Source organism: Drosophila novamexicana, unplaced genomic scaffold (assembly GCF_003285875.2).
Source record: "Drosophila novamexicana strain 15010-1031.04,08,12 unplaced genomic scaffold, DnovRS2.1 tig00000009-arrow-pilon, whole genome shotgun sequence".
Taxonomy (NCBI): Eukaryota; Metazoa; Arthropoda; class Insecta; order Diptera; family Drosophilidae; genus Drosophila; species Drosophila novamexicana.
In genome coordinates this window covers 3,824,147-3,837,684 of record NW_020824766.1, presented here as the reverse complement: position 1 = coordinate 3,837,684, position 13,538 = coordinate 3,824,147, and the positions used below count along the sequence as shown (strand labels likewise).

Here is a 13,538-nt window from a genome sequence, read left to right as displayed (position 1 = left end):
AAATTTGCTTACTGTATACTTAGAAACAAACTTGTAATAGACAAAATATTGTGTTTTTTTTATTGAAAAATTGCAAGTTTAATATTCAAGCATAATAATGGCCCAGAAACAATTTGGCAAAGGGGAGGTGATCAGTCAAGTAAGGCAACAGATTGCCGTGGCGAATGCCCAGGAGATGCTCTCGAAGATGACAGAGAAGTGCTTCAAAAAGTGCATCTATAAGCCGGGAAAGGCATTGGATGGAACAGAGCAACGTTGTATTACCCAGTGTATGGATCGTTTTTTGGACACATGGAATCTTGTCTCTCGCACCTATGGCAATCGCTTGGAGCGTGAGCATCTGAACGCAATGCGCAGTGAGAATGCGTTAAACTGAAACCAAAAACACACGCTTACACACGCAACCAAAAATTTACCTGTAATAAAGGAGATTCTCTTCTCTGTGACTTTTAACGTAACTCGTGTGTCATCTGTAACGGACAAGCGTCTTCCAGCTGACGACTAACCAGCCCCAAGTGCTTATCACTCGAGCAAAAGATAAGCCAGCGAAAAGTGCAACAGCAGCTATTGCAATAGGGAGGGGCCGGATCTGATGGACGTTCCGCTTAGCTTGATATGCGCGAAATTTAACGATCGTTATCGTGTTTGGAATGGTCTCGTTAGCTAACGGATGAACATTGACCAAAGCGCACCTTACAGCGTAGTGTAGTTTCGAGACCACTCTAATCCATTGCATCGTTTCTGGGCATATGCAAATTTTGACCATTGTCAAAATATGTTTTGTTAAAATACGCCAGCTAGGACGTAATGCTAGGCGCTTTTTTTTTTTTTTGGATCAGCTATAGTTGAGTGAAGAATTTTAATGGTCCTTCATTTAACTCTCAATTAAGGCAGATAATGAATGCAATTCTTCTTCTGAAGAAAATTGCTTAAACGATCAGTAATGAATTCTAAACAAGAGGTTCTAGTCGGGAGCTCCCGACTAGGGGATACCCTGAACCTTCTTCTTCCAACATCAAATATATATATATATATAAATATATATATTCTATTTTAGAAGCTATATGTCAAGTTTGGTGAATCTAGCTCTTATTATTTTCCAGTTCTAACTCTTATAGGTTCTGAGATCCTTGCGTTCATACATACGGACGGCCGGACGGCGAACGGACAGACAGACGGACATGGCTAGATCGACTCGGCTATTGATGCTGATCAAGAATATATATTCTTTATGGGGTCGGAGATGCTTCCTTCTGCCTGTTACATACATTTGGATTTTGCACAAATACAAGATACCCTTATACCCATTTTTAATGGGTTCAGGGTATAAAAATTAGCGAGACTTTTTGTTCAGCTTCAATTTTGTAGACCAAGTTCGGCCCAGCGTCCTTTAACGAGTTAGTCCTTCCATAGAAATTTGAATTGCATGTTCAATCTATTGTAATTTTGCAAAGCCACACTGCATTTTCTCGGATTATATTAATTATATTTTATTGGAACTGGCAAACAAATGTTTAACCGGATAAAAAAAGAACAACTTTAACACGGATCGTTTGAAGGCAGATGTTGTCAATACTAGAAAAGATTGAGAAAAAGACAAAATATATTTCGCCTCAGAAATTACTACATTTTATTTAACCATTTCTTCAAGACGAAAGAATACAAATAAATCATTTAAATAGACAAAATCGAATATATCTTGTCCAAATACTGATACTGATACAGATTTAGTAATAGACCAAATATATTTCGGCTCAACCTATCTATTTAATTTTAAGCATGCCGTGTGATCCGTTAATTCAAGATAAATTATTAATTTGTCTGAAAAAGTGTAAAGTTTTAGATGAACATTTCTCCACTTCTCCGTCTAGCTCAAAGAATATAAATTATTTAAATCAACATATTATTGCAATAGCTTATCTTAAGAAAGTGACTTATAGACATCAAAACTGGCGATCGTATTAAACTTGATTTTTGATAATGAGTCACATAAAACAACAAATTTTGCTATCAGGTATGTTTCTATCAATGTGGAGGGGAATTCTGAATAAGTGGAGGTGACCCGTTGACTTGCCAAAATTTGGTGCAAAAAATTAAAAAAAAGAAAAAAATGAAAAATGAAAAATGAAAAACAAAAATCGAAATATAATAAAAAAGAAATGCAAAAGATAAAATGTGAACCGGTGGCCGAACTTATTGGCTCGAATACCAAAGGCAACAAAATCCAAACGTTGAATTCGTTCCTCAACCAGGTACATTCAAGCCACACAAGTTACGATAAGAGCCCGAACCAAAAGGCCAATATATAGTGGAGCTCTGTGCTTTCAACCAAAAGCTCTACGACCCAGCACTAAAAATAGTCACAACACCAACAAGTGCGGTGGGTTTCAGTAATCATGGCAAGAACACGATAAGTAGAGCCCTCGGCACCTTATCTTGCCAACTAATCGTACTGCCGGCTGGCAACTCTTTGCGGGATCGGGCCTGCGGGGGCTCTCTATGGTATATGCTAACACAAATCGGAAAATAACGCCGAGTACGTTTATACTATCGTAATAGGCAAAACGTCAACGCCAGGTGATTTATGATAACCGCCACTTGACAAGATTATACTTACAACCTGAGAGTATCTTAATTTAGACAAGGTTACAATGCTTTTTGATAATCCAAAAGAATGTAGAGAGGGAGGGAGATAGATTCTGGCATCCTCTAAAAGCAGAAATTCTGTACTCTAAACTGGATGAAAATTTAAATAGGTATATTCAGATTGAAGTAATATTATATTTGAAAAAGCTTCATTTAAAATGAGACGAGGTTGCATTATATTGATAGAGCTATATTTTAGATCAGGGGGAAAGTGATGCGACATGGTGAACGAATATAGAAAGAGGGAAACAGAAATTCTGTACTTAGATGGAAATTTTAATAGCTATATTCAGATTGAAATAATATGTTCGAAAAAGTTCTATTTAAAAAAAGGCAGATTTGGTTAAATTTCAAAATTTTTAATTGATAGAGCTATATTTGAGGGCGGGTGAAAGTTAGATGAGACATTACGACAACAGTTCACGTTTCTTGTCAACTGAATAATGAACATATGTCTTATAGGAATTCTGCGCCGATTTCTGAAGAATTTGCAAATACATGCGTATGCGCAGATATCTGTTAATTTATTTAAAATCATTAAGTTGTCGGCAGAAAGTTGTTTACAATTTGGAAATGTTAGATAGGAAACTGGCTCTCGCGAACCACTTACGATCCGTTCATGTAAATATGTAAAGACTTTCAGTTAATTGTTTTTGTCTGTTGGGTATAAAAGGAAATGTGGCGACAGTGCCCATCGCATTTTAACGGATACAAATTTAAAATGCAATTGGGTAAGTCAAATGGCGCATAATAAAGTCTCAAATAGAATAGATCCAGCGTCGTTTTGTCTTTAGTGAACTTCCTGTGGATTGGTCTGTTGACGATCCCGCAGGCATTCGCCTTGGATGCATGTGCTGGACAAAATTTTGGATATAAAGCAGTCGATCCAGCTGATCCCCATGCATACTACTTGTGCCTGGGCTTGGTGGGCAAAGTAAGAAATACTTGTGCGGAGGGATATCGCTTTAATGTGCAAGGACAAAACTGTGCAAAAGTCCAGCTGCCAAGCGATCCTGCCCCAAGTGCAGCCAGCGGGCCCAATAATGAGTTCAATATAAATCAGAACATAACCCTTGATAGGCCAATCATTTTCAATATCTTCGGCTACCTGTTTAATCGACCCCCGAAGCCACATTTCCCCACAACAACGCCACCATCAATCGGAACTACCACTAAAGCTCTTCCCGAAGAGAATGAATCCACGACAATAACTCAGTTACTTCCAAAAAGTACAACACACGGTATAAATACCACTCCTGATGGACTCGACACTTCTACTCGAAGCTCAACTCCCGGGTCTCTGCAGTCTACCGCGACAATAACTCAACCATCAGAAACTTCTACCGAGATCTCTAGTTCCAGCAGCGAAGCCTCATCTTCCTCAGCTGAGAGTTCTACTGAGAGCTCTCGATCAAGTTCTGAGGGCTCTTCTTCTATTGAAACAACGGAACCTTCAGAAAGTTCTACCAAAAGCTCTACTGAGATTTCCAGTTCCAGTTCCGAAGCCTCATCTTCTTCTGCAGTAACGGATCAAACAGAGAGTTCAACTGAGAGCTCTGCTGAGAGTTCCAGTTCCAGCTCGGAAGCCACATCTTCTTCCCCAGTCACGGATCCATCAGAAAGATCCACTGAGAGCTCTAGTTCCAGTTCCGAGGAACCATCAGAAAGTTCCACTGAAAGCTCTAGTTCAAGCTCCGAGGGCTCATCTTCAGCAGTAACGGAACCATCAGAAAGTTCTACTGAGAGCTCCAGTTCTAGTTCGGACGCCTCATCTTCCTCTGCAGTAACGGAACCATCAGAAAGTTCCACTGAAAGCTCCAGTTCCAGTTCCGAAGCCTCATCTTCTTCTGCAGTAACGGATCAAACAGAGAGTTCAACTGAGAGCTCTGCTGAGAGTTCCAGTTCCAGCTCGGAAGCTTCATCTTCTTCAGCAGTCACGGATACATCAGAAAGTTCCACTGAAAGCTCTAGTTCCAGTTCCGAGGAACCATCAGAAAGTTCCACTGAAAGCTCTAGTTCAAGCTCCGAGGGCTCATCTTCGGAAGTAACGGAACCATCAGAAAGTTCTACTGAGAGCTCCAGTTCCAGTTCCGAAGCCTCATCTTCAGCAGTAACGGAACCATCAGAAAGTTCTACTGAGAGCTCCAGTTCTAGTTCGGACGCCTCATCTTCCTCTGCAGTAACGGAACCATCAGAAAGTTCTACTGAGAGCTCCAGTTCCAGTTCCGAAGCCTCATCTTCAGCAGTAACGGAACCATCAGAAAGTTCTACTGAGAACACCAGTTCCAGTTCAGAAGCCTCATCTTCTGCAGTAACGGATCAAACAGAGAGTTCAACTGAGAACTCTGCTGAGAGTTCCAGCTCCAGCTCGGAAGCCTCATCTTCTTCTGCAGTAACGGAGCCATCAGAAAGTTCAACTGATAACTCCAGCTCTAGTTCCCAAGCTTCATCCTCCACTGAGAGTTCTAGTTCCAGTTCCGAGGAACCATCAGAAAGTTCCACTGAGAGCTCTAGTTCCAGTTCCGATCCCCCATCTTCAGCAGTAACGGAACCATTGGAAAGTTCTACTGAGAGCTCCAGTTCCAGTTCCGAAGCCTCATCTTCTTCGGAAGTAACGGAACCATCAGAAAGTTCAACTGAGAGCTCCAATTCCAGTTCCGAAGAACCGTCAGAAAGATCCACTGAGAGCTCTAGTTCCAGTTCCGAGGAACCGTCAGAAAGTTCCACTGAGAGCTCGAGTTCCAGTTCCTATGCCTCATCCTCTTCTGCAGTAACGGATCAAACAGAGAGTTCAACAGAGAGCTCTACTGAGAGTTCCAGTTCCAGTTCGGAAGCCTCATCTTCTTCAGCAGTAACGGAACCGTCGGAAAGTTCCACTGAGAGCTCTAGTTCAAGCTCCGAGGAACCATCAAAAAGTTCCACTGAAAGCTCTAGTTCAAGCTCCGAGGGCTCATCTTCTAAACTAACGGAACAATCAGAAAGTTCTACTGAGAGCTACAGTTCCAGTTCCGATCCCCCATCTTCAGCAGTATCGGAACCATCAGAAAGTTCTACTGAGAGCTCTAATTCCAGTTCCGAAGAACCGTCAGAAAGATCCACTGAGAGCTCTAGTTCCAGTTCCGAGGAACCATCAGAAAGCTCCACTGAGAGCTCTAGTTCCAGTTCCGAGGCCTCATCTTATTCTACGTTAACGGATCAAACAGAAAGTTCTACAGATAACTCCAGTCCATCGCCTTCATCCGCTGAACCAGAAGCAGCTGAGTCCCCTACCGTTGCTTCTGCTGAAGCAGCACTTCAACTTCTTCCAATTGGTTTAAATGCTGGAAAACCCGGTGAGGGATTAAAAAAGACATTGTTGACACCAATAGCGCTTGGAGCTACATTTTCCACTGCTGGAACCAAAGAAAGTTCATATTGCGCCCTTCTGCCAAATGGTGCATACATAAGAAACCCAAAGTCCTGTAGTAAATTTTATGTTTGTGCAAATGGAGGCTCCATTTCTCGAAAGTGTCCTGGAAATCTCTATTTCGATATAGAAAAGAATATTTGCAATTTCCCCAGTCTTGTAGATTGTTCCAAGCAACAGCAACTATTCTCTAATGCCGTTGGCATTAGCTCGAAGAACTTGTCAACTTCTGATGGGCGGAAACCATCCTTGGACGCACCATCGACAACTGAAGCAATAAGTGAAGCTTCAGAGAATATTTCAACCGACAATAATAGCTTATTATCAGATAATCCATTAACAGTCTCTGCAATTACGGGACTTCCGTTGGGTAATGCAACCGAAGAGCGCACAAAACTGAGTTCTGCGGAAGATGACAGCTCAAAAGTAACAAAAGCAACTACAGGGATTGGATTGCAAGGCTCTAAACATATTGCACCAGCTGCACCAGCAATCGAGGACCTTAAACAGTTCAAACCTACGAGCCCTAAGCAAGGCATACGCGAAATGAATCCTGAGCTGCCTCCAACGAAAATTGAGGAAAGGTCAGTCTGCAGTTCTCTACCAAATGGCGCCTATCTAAGGGACTCCAAGTCATGTAGCAAATTCTATATATGTGCCAATGGCCACGCGATTTTGCGTAGCTGCCCAAAAAATCTGTATTTCGACATGAAGAAAAAGGTTTGCAATTTTCCCCAGCTTGTGGAATGCTTAAGCAGCGAAGACCAAAGTAACAATTATAGAAATCCATTCCCAAAACCCAATAAAAATCTGGATGGTGTTCGTATCGTTAAAACGTCGAGTACTGGAAGCGCATTGCGTTCGCCTTCTAAACCAAAAGTATCCAAAAAATCGGAGGAGGAAGGCTCCCCATTAGCCAGCAGCTTCCAAAAAAATGTTGTGTCCAGCTCAAAGGTTATAAGATATCCGAGTGCATCCGCCGATCAGAGTTACACCAGCTCCAAGAAAACTCAGATTCCTGCAGCACCAAAACTACAGCAGGGCAAATCAATTGTAGCTGGGCATATTAAGTCTCAAGACACGGAAATAAGTTCCCTTAAAAAGGTTGTGTCCAGCTCAAAGGTCATAAAGTCTCCGAGTGCATCCACCGATCAGATTAACAGCAGCTCCAAGAAAATCCAGATTCCCGCACCAAAAGTACATGAAGGCAAACCAATTTTAGCTGGGCATATTAAGACTCAAGAAGCGGAAATAATAAGCTCGACGAAAACAAAGTTGTACAAGAAACCAGCTAGACTACCCAGCACTGGGCACAGGATTATAGCAAGAGAACCCACGTTCGTGCCTTCAGGCGTGGAGAGTTCAGACTGCAGTTTCCTGCCAAATGGAGCTTTCATAAGAGATTCAAAGCTGTGCGGCAAGTTTTACGTGTGTGCAAATGGTCGTGCCGTACCCAAAAACTGTCCAGGAATTCTTTATTTCGATATCCAGAAGAGGGTCTGTAATTTCCCCAGCCTGGTGGACTGCAGAAACAACAATAATGTACACACCGCAGCTCCAGTCGAACCTTCGACCTCCGCTACCCTGCCGCCAAGCACACCAATCCCGGATTGTAGCTCCCTGCAAAATGGCGTCTATCTAAGGCATCCAAATTCGTGTAGCAAGTTTTATGTGTGTGCGAATGGCCGTGCCATACCTAGAGAATGCCCCAAAGGCCTTTATATAGACACTGAGATCAAATATTGCGATTTCCCCAGTCGAGTGACATGCTCCCTAGATGCTCCACAGATCCCAAGCCGTGCTCAGGGTCTAGCAAATATTGCAGCAACAGCTCTTGGAGAGCCCGACTGTAGCGACCAGGCCGATGGAACCACTCTGCGCGCCTCGAAACAGTGTAATAAGTATTATATCTGCGTAAAGGGAACTCCAACTACCCATTTCTGTGCGCCTGGCAAATGGTTTGACCTCAATCGCCGGGTCTGTGACCCAAAGCGCCTGGTCGACTGCAGTAATTGAGTGGGCAGAGCTCATTATATATAACTCTAATGAAGAACAGTATTATGGATTATGTACATGGTATAATAGGTGAAGGGCTATACTATCAATTTGAATTAGGGGCGCATACTAGCTTTAGCATATATTATAGAATTGGTTATGGTGTTTGTTACGTATAAGGAAATGGACAATGTTATCCAGTGTATTCCGACAAAAGTATTTACATTACTTAATGTCTTCTACAGGGAATAAATCAAATATTTTAACATCCTGAGTTTCCACATCTTAAATTATATTCCAGACTTTGTCGTTGTGGTATACACTAATCGAATCAGTTATATTTTGATTAATTCAATTTTCTTCCAAGATACTTGCAGACTCCCTCCGGTTCGGTTGGGCTTGGGATGTGTCGTTCTGTGTGTGTAAGTCCTTGAAGTGTGGCGACAAATTACGGGACAGGGCGCTAACAACTCCTAAGGGCGGAGAGGGGTTGAAATCGATTTTGTTTCAAGGCAATTCACGTGACAGAACTCAAGACAGAACGTTTAGACGCCCAGAAACGATTCGAGTTACATATGAGCCAAGTGATAAGAAACGCCGACACCTCATCAGGAGCCACCCCGGAACAGCCCTTGTCACAGTGAGTGGCTGCTGCACAGGCAAAAGGACATTTGAAAATAACTAAAAGAAAGTGGCTTGGCTAACTTGAACTGTCATATTTGAAATGATTTCTTAACTAAAAAAAAAAACTCAATTGTATTTATGGCTGACCCCGTTTGACATTGTTAGGCTAGGTAGCTCAATAAGGCAATTAGGCGCCAAAAACTTGAGTACAGTAAAATAGTATTATAAATGCCAGAGCCAGAGCGAGCTGCTGGCAATGCAGACAACAGAGAGAGAGAGAGTGAGAGAGAGAGAGAGACTTAGAGCCAGAGAGAGCTTATGGGGTGCGTCCAACTACGCGCTCTCTGTATGGTGGTTGGTAGCCGCCTCAACGCCGGCTATTGTCAAAATGTTGCCAAAGGTCGCAGTCGGTTGTCGTATTCAGCGGGTAAACTGACAGCTTTCGATTCGAAACTAACATTTGTGAACAAGCGTTTAACAGTGAAATGTTAGTGAAATTTGATTAAATGATTGAATTACGAATGGAATCGCTAAGCTGTTAATATAAACTGAAATAAACTGTTAACTGACGCGCTGCTATTTTGGGGCATCAGTTGGGCGTCCATAGTGTCATCTCGCTCGCACTGAACACAACATTCAATCGATAAACTTAACAGTGGGCTGCCAACTTAAACATAAATGTATGATGCTAACTCAGCGGTCATTGGGGCTAGTGACGAGTAGTCTCAGTAGCAGTCGCAGTGTCAGCGTTGAGACGTCCAGACGGGAATGTGCAAACATTGAAAGCGCCACAAAGTGTGTTTCTCTGTGCGTTTGTGTGTGTCCTGTGAAATGTGAAAATGTAAAATGCAATGCATATAAATAAATGCAAGTGCTGCAACGCAAAAACAAAATACAACTTCAAACTGAAATTCAACAAATAAAAGCGAAAGCCAAGTGCAAGTACGAGTGCGAGTACAAGCAGTCGCTGTTTTACCGTTGTACTTAGTGTGAGTATTTGGCAACGGGCGTTAACGAAGGCGCAGGCACACAGGTAATATAATTTTTAACAGCAACTTTTGTCGTTGATTCTTGTTAACTTTAACTACGGCAAGCGACAGCAACAACAACAAAAACAACAAAAACACAGAGAACGAGCATAAAAAATAACTGGCACTGTAGTAAAAGTAAATTGAGAAAGTAGCGAGTAAAACCGCCACATAACCCCCTCACTGCCCCGCAGCAGTGGTAGCAGCAGCAGCAGCAAGTGCTTTGTCGCTGTTGTGGGTTCTTGTTGTTGTAGTTGTAGTCGCTCGTCGTTTGCGCCTGTGCCAGGGGTTGCTTGGTGTCAAAGCGGCACTTGCATATGTGTCTGTGTGTGTGTGCGCGTCTGTTTGTAACGGTTAATCTCATTCATCAGAGAGTTGAGTTTTACACATTTTTACGCCTGCGAGTATACTACGTTAGCAACGAGCAATGCCGATGACTCGCTCAATGCCCTTCCCGCGCACCCTTAACTTTAACCAGCACTCTCTTGCGTGAGGGAACGAAAGAGAGGGCGAGAAGAGAGAGAGAGAGAGCCGTAAGCAATGCACAAAAGCCGCTGTTAGTGTTGTCAGCTCGCTTGCACGCACAGTGCTAAAGGCGCAGTTAGTGGTCGATTTTAAAAGTCCTTCACGTAGCAACTTAGTCATGTATGTGTGCGGGTATACACTGTAAAAGTAGTGTCAAGCGCTGTACATAGCCACAAGCAGAATTACATATGTGCATACATATGCTTAGAGGAATACCTATGTATATACATATTAATGATGTATGTGTCAAATTTTCGTAGCCAGGGTCAGGATATGTGTAATGGAATACCATTCTGTTGCGTTTTTTATGTACATTCAGACATCCAGACACACCGAGTTTTCGGCAGGTGCGAGTATACCCTGTTGAACAGTGTAAAGTTTGCTTATGGCCATACGCGTATATGGATTCGTAGTCGCACATGCGTATCCTCAGTCGTATTAATCATTAAGATGACCTCGACCCTTTCTAGTTTCGCCTCCACGCCCCAGCATTTCCTCTCGACGCCCGAATTGTCGGCCAGGGATGCTGGATATGTCGCCTGTCAGCTTTTGTGGCCAAATGAGAAAACTGCCAACTGCTAAACATAAAAATAAATAAATAAATGTGATTGCGATTGCGGCTTGTTGTTGCGAATTTTGTTGACAGTCGCCCCAAAACCTGATACCCTGCCGCCCGCCAACTTATTGGCAAGGCTTTAGCTATTAATCTGTCCGCATCCAAATCGAATACATGTATTTTCATATTATTTTCCCTATTTCTTTTTTTTTGCATACATACATGATTTAGTTTTTGCGTTCGTGCTTGTCGTCAACCTCTAGTCCTGGTGGTATCGGGTCTTGGCATCTTGGGACTGACCCAGTTGTCAGCCGTTCAAGCACTAAGCCATTTTCTCGCCAAGCCCCATTTTGTCATCGCGCACAATCCTATCTCCAGTTGTATCTGATTTGGCACTTTTGGCGCTCAAGGAAATAAGCGTTATAAGTGGTTTCCGAGAGTGTTTGCGGGGAAAGGGTTTTGTGTAGTGGATTGTTAATCAAATATTGACGGCAAATCAGCGTGTGTAACAGATAAATTTACTGAATAAAGCTGCCCTAATTTATGTTAGAGGTGGTTCTTTCTTAACTTTTCAAATTTTCATTTTAATATTTGATTCCCTTAACATAGAATAAACAAATCAGCTAGTTATTAAATGGTGTCATGCTAGATAAAGTCCAGAAATGTGTGGGACTTGAGTTTTATTGTCCAGATAGCACCTGCCAGGCGCGTATCTTGTTGTCCGAGTAGCCAGCAAAGAGTGTTTGGCCATCTATGGACCAGGCCAGCGACAGGCACTGTGGCAGATCACCTTTAGCCGTTGGCGGCACATCCTCTAGCCACAGATCAAATGCGGCTTTCTTCGAGGCCAGGTCCCATACAATTATCGATGAGCCGCAGGCAACACAAAGCCAGTAGCGACACGGTGAAAAGGACATGGCATTAACCACATCATGATGATCCAGCGGATACAGATTACGGCCATCGCTCAGATCCCAGAAGAGCACCTTGGCATCCTTGCCGCCCGATGTGCACAGCGAGCCGTCCGGCGAGACGGCCACCGTGGAGAGGTAACCAGTGTGTCCATGATGATTATTACGCAGCTTGCAGTGGGTCAAGTCCCAGACCTTCACGGTGCGATCCCAGCCGCACGAGACAATCAACGGATTTGAATGCTTGGGTGAGAAGCGCACGCAAGATATCCAATCGGTGTGGCAGTCATCGGTTATGGTATACTTGCAATCCGCCAGCGTGTTCCACAGCTTGATGGTGCGATCACGCGAGCCCGAGACTATCTGTCGATTGTCTGGGGAGAAGGCCACCGAAAGCACGTCCTTGGCATGTCCCTCAAAGCGATGCGTCGTAGCGCTGGCAGTCAGATCCCATAGCCGTATGGTGCGATCCCAGGAGCCGGATAGCGCAAAATTGCCATCGGATGAGAGCACCACGTCGCTGATGAAGTGCGAGTGCCCATAGTTCCGTTTCAGCATATACCCATAGTTATTCTGGCTCTCACGAGTCAAACGCCACACGATGATGGTCTTGTCCCGGGACGATGAGACCAACAGATCCTGATCGTACGGATGCGGCGCCACCTGAGTAACCCAGCCACTGTGGCCGGAAAGGACACCAGCTAATTGTATAACCTCTGGCATATTGTTTGTTTTTATTTATTTTTGTTGTTTCTCAAATGTTTACGCTTTTTATTTATTTCCTTATTTCTAGATCAATTCCAGTTTATGAAAGGTTTGCCTAGTTTGCAGTTTCAAGAATATCCAGATTGTCAGAATATTTTTAGACATATTTTCTAGTCGATCTAGTTATATTTTCTTGTCTTTCTCTCTGCTCTTCGTTGGGCCCAATCCAATTTATTAGTATTTAAAAGTATCCTTTTGTGCTCAAGAGTGTACCTCTTCTTCCTATGGCGCTATCCAATGATACATGCGCTCTGAAATAACTTCGGTGTTTGTTGTCCGATCTAATACCAATAATAACAAGGATATACCTCTTGTTGTTGGTATGGAGTGACTATATACCCTCTCCATATGGGTATATAGCAAAGAAACATAAATAGTCACCTTTTCGCGGCCATCTATCAATATTTAAAGTCTTGACAATTGTTCTACATAATTTCGGTTGAGGTGGGTGCACGTGTTCTACGTAGACGTTTGTATAATGTCCTGTCCCTTCCCTGCGTGCTCTTCTTCATTTAAAAGCGATGACGTAAAATGAAAAATGACGTTAAGCAACGCGAAAGCTTTGCCAGACGTCGGCACCTGAAACAAAAGCCCAAAAGGGTAAAGGATAAAGAAGAAACCAGTTAAAAATTGCTTTAAAATGCACATGCATAAGTGCGTGTGTGTGTGTATTTGTGTGCGTGTGTGAGTGTGTGCCTGACTTGTCTGTGTGTGAGTATTGAGCGGGCGCTGGCCAAAACAATGCGGCTTTTCGACGACTCGCTTGAAAAATTACTCATACGGCAATGAAATACGTTAGTGTGTGTGAGTGTGGGTGTGTACGAGTATGTTTGTGTGTATGTATGTGAGTGTGTATGGCGCCAGCGGCGCGCTGTTGTTGCTGGCATCGCTGTTGGCAGTCGCCATTCAGCAGACAAATGGACATGGCCAAAGACGGGTGGCTAGACTGACGGGCAGACCCAGCAAGAGGGTTGTCGGCGAGAGGGGCGTATGGGGAAGGGGAAGGGGAAGGGCGCAAATTGAGACAGAGACACCGAGCAAGAGTACTTTTTGCATTCGCCGGCGAGTTGTTTAGGGTGCAT

At 43.2% G+C, this 13,538-nt stretch overlaps 4 protein-coding genes across 5 annotated transcripts in view; 3 read left to right on the top strand and 1 right to left on the bottom strand.

Annotated features, from left to right (window-relative positions):
- The first annotated feature begins 4 nt into the window (after positions 1 to 4).
- On the top strand, positions 5 to 453 carry LOC115769717 (mitochondrial import inner membrane translocase subunit Tim13). The gene has a single exon (XM_030714649.1). It carries the CDS (start codon positions 98 to 100, stop codon positions 374 to 376), a length of 279 nt encoding a protein of 92 aa, XP_030570509.1. The 5' UTR covers positions 5 to 97; the 3' UTR covers positions 377 to 453.
- Positions 454 to 3,359: 2,906 nt separating this feature from the next.
- LOC115767110 (probable GPI-anchored adhesin-like protein PGA55) lies at positions 3,360 to 8,313 on the top strand. 2 transcript variants are annotated; one of them, XM_030711275.1, is made up of 3 exons: positions 3,360 to 3,377; positions 3,441 to 4,449; positions 4,711 to 8,313. In XM_030711275.1, exons 1-3 carry the CDS (start codon positions 3,368 to 3,370, stop codon positions 8,066 to 8,068), a joined length of 4,377 nt encoding a protein of 1,458 aa, XP_030567135.1. In that variant the 5' UTR covers positions 3,360 to 3,367; the 3' UTR covers positions 8,069 to 8,313. The 2 variants fall into 2 exon arrangements, with proteins under 2 accessions (XP_030567135.1, XP_030567126.1); XM_030711266.1 differs by having other exon boundaries at positions 3,441 to 8,313.
- Positions 8,314 to 9,404: 1,091 nt separating this feature from the next.
- The window catches only part of LOC115768301, a 35,566-nt gene continuing 31,432 nt past the window's right edge, over positions 9,405 to 13,538 (top strand). Inside the window, exon 1 of the mRNA XM_030712849.1 lies at positions 9,405 to 9,704. The gene's annotated coding sequence lies outside the window, so the exon portion shown is untranslated. The remainder of the gene's footprint in view (positions 9,705 to 13,538) is intronic.
- LOC115768310 (guanine nucleotide-binding protein subunit beta-like protein) lies at positions 11,359 to 12,505 on the bottom strand. The gene has a single exon (XM_030712862.1). It carries the CDS (start codon positions 12,412 to 12,414, stop codon positions 11,461 to 11,463), a length of 954 nt encoding a protein of 317 aa, XP_030568722.1. The 5' UTR covers positions 12,415 to 12,505; the 3' UTR covers positions 11,359 to 11,460.

Excerpts from the sequence above, each read along its gene's own strand:
- LOC115769717 (XM_030714649.1), top strand. The coding sequence starts at position 98 with ATGGCCCAGAAACAATTTGGCAAAGGGGAGGTGATCAGTCAAGTAAGG.
- LOC115768310 (XM_030712862.1), bottom strand. The coding sequence starts at position 12,414 with ATGCCAGAGGTTATACAATTAGCTGGTGTCCTTTCCGGCCACAGTGGC.